The following is a 3,482-nucleotide window of genomic DNA, read 5'->3' on the forward strand; positions in this document are numbered from 1 at the left end:
GCTTCCTGGGGATCCTGCCAGGGCCTGAAGCCCCTCGAGGGGGTGTGGAGCCCCATTTACTCCTCTGGGACCTCCTGGGGGCACTGCTGCCCTCACAGGGCCTTCCGGAGAGACCAGGCCCCGAGGGCAGGAGGGCGGGCCGGCTGACGGCGCAGGAACGCCTCGATGTGCCTCCTCTGCTGGAAGGCACCCGGAGCCCCGGAGCCCCCTGTGGCATGGAGGCTGGGGAGTGGGGAAGGCAGCGGCCTCCACTCCGCTGTGTTCTTGGCCTGAGGGGTCACGCAGGTCCCCAGGCCCACGGAATCCCGACCCTGGCAGGCCCCATGGAGACCCTGAGCAGCAGGCTGGAGCCGCGGCCTGTCTGTGCCCCAGCGGGCTGCGGGGAGCCGGAGGCGGGGAGGGCAGCTGCTGCCTCTTCCTCCAGGCGCTCGGCCTCCGCCGGAGGAGCGCGCCCCGGCTGACCTTGTCTGGCCTTGGTCCTGCTGCGTCCCTGACCCTCACAGGGTCCCAGAAGGCAGGGTGCGGGGTCATGCTGCCAGAGGGCAGGGTCACAGCCAGAGCATTAGGGTGCCCCACCCGGCCTGTCCTCCTGCGCTGACTCACCCTGACCTCTGCGGGAGGGCTGGTGCCCCAGAGGCGGCTATAAAAGCGCGCTGGCCCGGGCCCGGCATCCTCCTTGGTCCTCACGGTCCTGCGCCATGCTGGGAGGCCTGGGGAAGCTTGCTGCTGAGGGCTTGGCCCACCGCACTGAGAAGGCCACGGAGGAAGCCGGTAAGGACCTGGGCTCAGGCTGGGGGCTGGGGACCCACTTGCCTGGGCCTGTTCGAAGCTGATCCCCGCAGTTTGGGGGCAGGCCTTGACCCCATGGGGAGCCCTGGGCAATCAGACCCATCAGGATGGGATGGGGAGAGGGTGCAGAAGCTGAGGAGGGCTGTTTGGGGTAGAGCCAGGAGGGTCCCCGTGGCTGAGGGCAGGAGGGAGGCCATCTCAGAGGAAGCCCGGGTAGGGGTGGGTGGGATGGAGGGGAGCCCAGCCCTGCCCGGAGATCTAGGGCCCTGGTGTGCTGGAACTGGAGTGCGGTGCTCCCACCAGGGGAGCAGCTGGTGGCTTGGACACTTCCTTCTGGAAACCTGGGAGCCTTGCCATCCCGCAGCCTAACTGGAATATCCTGTCCAGGCAAAGGGAGGGGGAAGCCCTTTGTGAATGCAGACGCCAGCAGCCCTGCTGGGGAGGGGATCCAGGTCCCACAGCGGACATTTAAGTTTGCTCTTCTCTCTCCAAATGGCGGCATATGTCCGTATTTCCTCGGTTACCTCTGTGCCGGCGTTGAGCGGCCTCTTTCCTCCTTCACTGGCCTCTGCATGTCTAGGACTCCCATTCACGGATGAGGAACCAGGCAGTGGAGGGGCGTTTAAGATCAGGCCAGTTCTCCTGACTCCAATTCCTCAGGTCCTAGCAGGCTGGCACTCACACTTCGAGGTGGGCAGACAGTCCCCTGCTGCTGGAGGGACGGCTTTGGGGAACTGGTTTTGCTGGAGGAAGCTCTGGACTTGGCATTCCCTGCAGTCTCCATCTGGCTTGAGGCAGGATGGCAGCACGCCTGCGAGGTGTGATAACATGGGAAACAGGCTCAGCCTTGGCACCAGTTCCTAGCTGGCAGGAGGGCCTGCTCGTTGGCATTCCAGGCTGCACCAGGCTGAGGGCCATGGAGGGCTCTGTGCTCCTGTTTGCCTAACTCAGCCTCTCTCCCAACAGCCAGGCCCTCCCCACAGCATCCTCCTCAAGAAGCAAGCTGAGGGTCCTTCCCTTGAGCCAGCCGGTCCTGGCTGGGCAGCACCCAGAGCTGCATTCAGGGCACCCAGCGCTGCCTGAGCCCTGCAGGGAGGAGCTGCCCGCGGGCTCTCACTCTGGGCTTGTCTCACCTTTTCAGTTCATGCCGTGGAGGGGGTGGTGAAGGAGGTGGTGGAGCATGCCAAGGAGGCTGGAGAGAAAGGTATGGTGGGGGCCGGGAAGGAGGGAGGAGGGAAGCGAGGGGCTGGGAGCAGCCTGCTCTCTGACTCACCCTGACCCAGATGCTGCACCCTTTCGGATGGCATGCAATTATCACACCATCTGAGGCCCCAGAGCCAGCCTTACTAAGGCAGGCCCCAGCCCGACAGGCCTCTCTGTGGGACGTTGAGACTATGTCACAAAAGGCAGTGCGGCAGCTCGCTGGGACAAAGCATTCAAGACATAAAATTATACACTTATCTAAACGCATATTTACATAAATGTTTGTATGTGTATGTGTACTGTGAGTACAACTATGTAAAAAGTATAAGTGCACCTCATTCCTTACAACAAAATAAATTCCAAGTGAATCAAGGACTTAAATATAAATACATGAAATTATTAAATTGTTAGAGGAGTGCATAGGAGATTTTAACATAATCTCAGAGTGGGGTCTTTTTTTTAACTATGACAGAAAACCCAACAACCATAGAGGAAATGTTAGATAAATCTGACAATAATACTTCAAATTTTCCATAATAAAAAAAATTATACTCTAAGCCAAAGAAAAACCACAAGCTGAGGGGAAATATTTGTAGTGGAAATGATAACCCAACATAGAAATGGTCAGGAGATATAGCGGTAGTTCATAGGAAAAGGCATGTGAGCAGGCGCTCAGTCTCACAACTGAAGTCAGAAATGCAAGCTGTTTGGGGAAATAAAACAAAATTTGCACACATTCCTCAGGAGCTCTGTTGCCCTCCACCCCACTGGGGCTCCTCCAGGGCATGGCCCAGGAAGACAGCCACATCCCGCAGGCCACTGCAGGGGACACAGCCCGGCAAGTGGCTCGAATGTTCACTTTGCTCACCCAGACATTATTCCTCTTTCTTGCTGACAGCCATTGCCGAAGCCTTCAAGAAGGCCCAGGAGACAGGGGACAAAGTGGTAAAGGAAGTCACTGAGACTGTGACCCACACAGTCACAAATGCTGTCACCCACGCAGCGGAAGGCCTGGGTAAATTGGGGCAGTGACCACGCCCGCAGACCCTTCCTGAAGCTCAATAAAAAGCTGTGAAATGTGTACACTGTGCCCTGGGTTTATTCCATGCAGAGGAAGCACTGTCCGTGTCCCGTCACCTGCTGGAAAACACTGACACCCGCGGGGCTCAGATAGTCCCGTTACTCAGAGGTGTTCTTTCTTTCTTTCTTTCTTTCTTTCTTTCTTTCTTTCTTTCTTTCTTTCTTTCTTTCTTTCTTTCTTTCTTTCTTTCTTTCTTTCTTCCTTCCTTCCTTCCTTCCTTCCTTCCTTCCTTCCTTCCTTCCTTCTTTCTTTCTTTCTTTCTTTCTTTCTTTCTTTCTTTTTCTTCCTTCCTTCCTTCCTTCCTTCCTTCCTTCCTTCCTTCCTTCCTTCCTTCCTTCCTTCCTTCCTTCCTTCCTAATCCTCATCTGAGGATATTTTTTCCATTGATTTTCAGAGTGGAAGGGAGAGG

At 56.8% G+C, this 3,482-nt stretch overlaps 1 protein-coding gene across 1 annotated transcript; it reads left to right on the forward strand.

The window, feature by feature from the left end:
• The first annotated feature begins 646 nt into the window (after nt 1-646).
• Nucleotides 647-3,073, forward strand: FAM25A (family with sequence similarity 25 member A). The gene is made up of 3 exons (XM_008149071.3): nt 647-771; nt 1,931-1,993; nt 2,891-3,073. Exons 1-3 carry the CDS (start codon nt 699-701, stop codon nt 3,022-3,024), a joined length of 270 nt encoding a protein of 89 aa, XP_008147293.1. The 5' UTR covers nt 647-698; the 3' UTR covers nt 3,025-3,073.
• The last annotated feature ends 409 nt before the right edge of the window (nt 3,074-3,482 follow it).

Source organism: Eptesicus fuscus, chromosome 17 (genome assembly GCF_027574615.1).
Source record: "Eptesicus fuscus isolate TK198812 chromosome 17, DD_ASM_mEF_20220401, whole genome shotgun sequence".
NCBI lineage: Eukaryota > Metazoa > Chordata > Mammalia > Chiroptera > Vespertilionidae > Eptesicus > Eptesicus fuscus.

Coding starts and splice junctions, on each gene's coding strand:
- FAM25A (XM_008149071.3), top strand. CDS start 699: ATGCTGGGAGGCCTGGGGAAGCTTGCTGCTGAGGGCTTGGCCCACCGC. Junction 772..1,930: donor GAAGGCCACGGAGGAAGCCG/GTAAGGACCTGG, acceptor TCACCTTTTCAG/TTCATGCCGTGGAGGGGGTG. Junction 1,994..2,890: donor CAAGGAGGCTGGAGAGAAAG/GTATGGTGGGGG, acceptor TCTTGCTGACAG/CCATTGCCGAAGCCTTCAAG.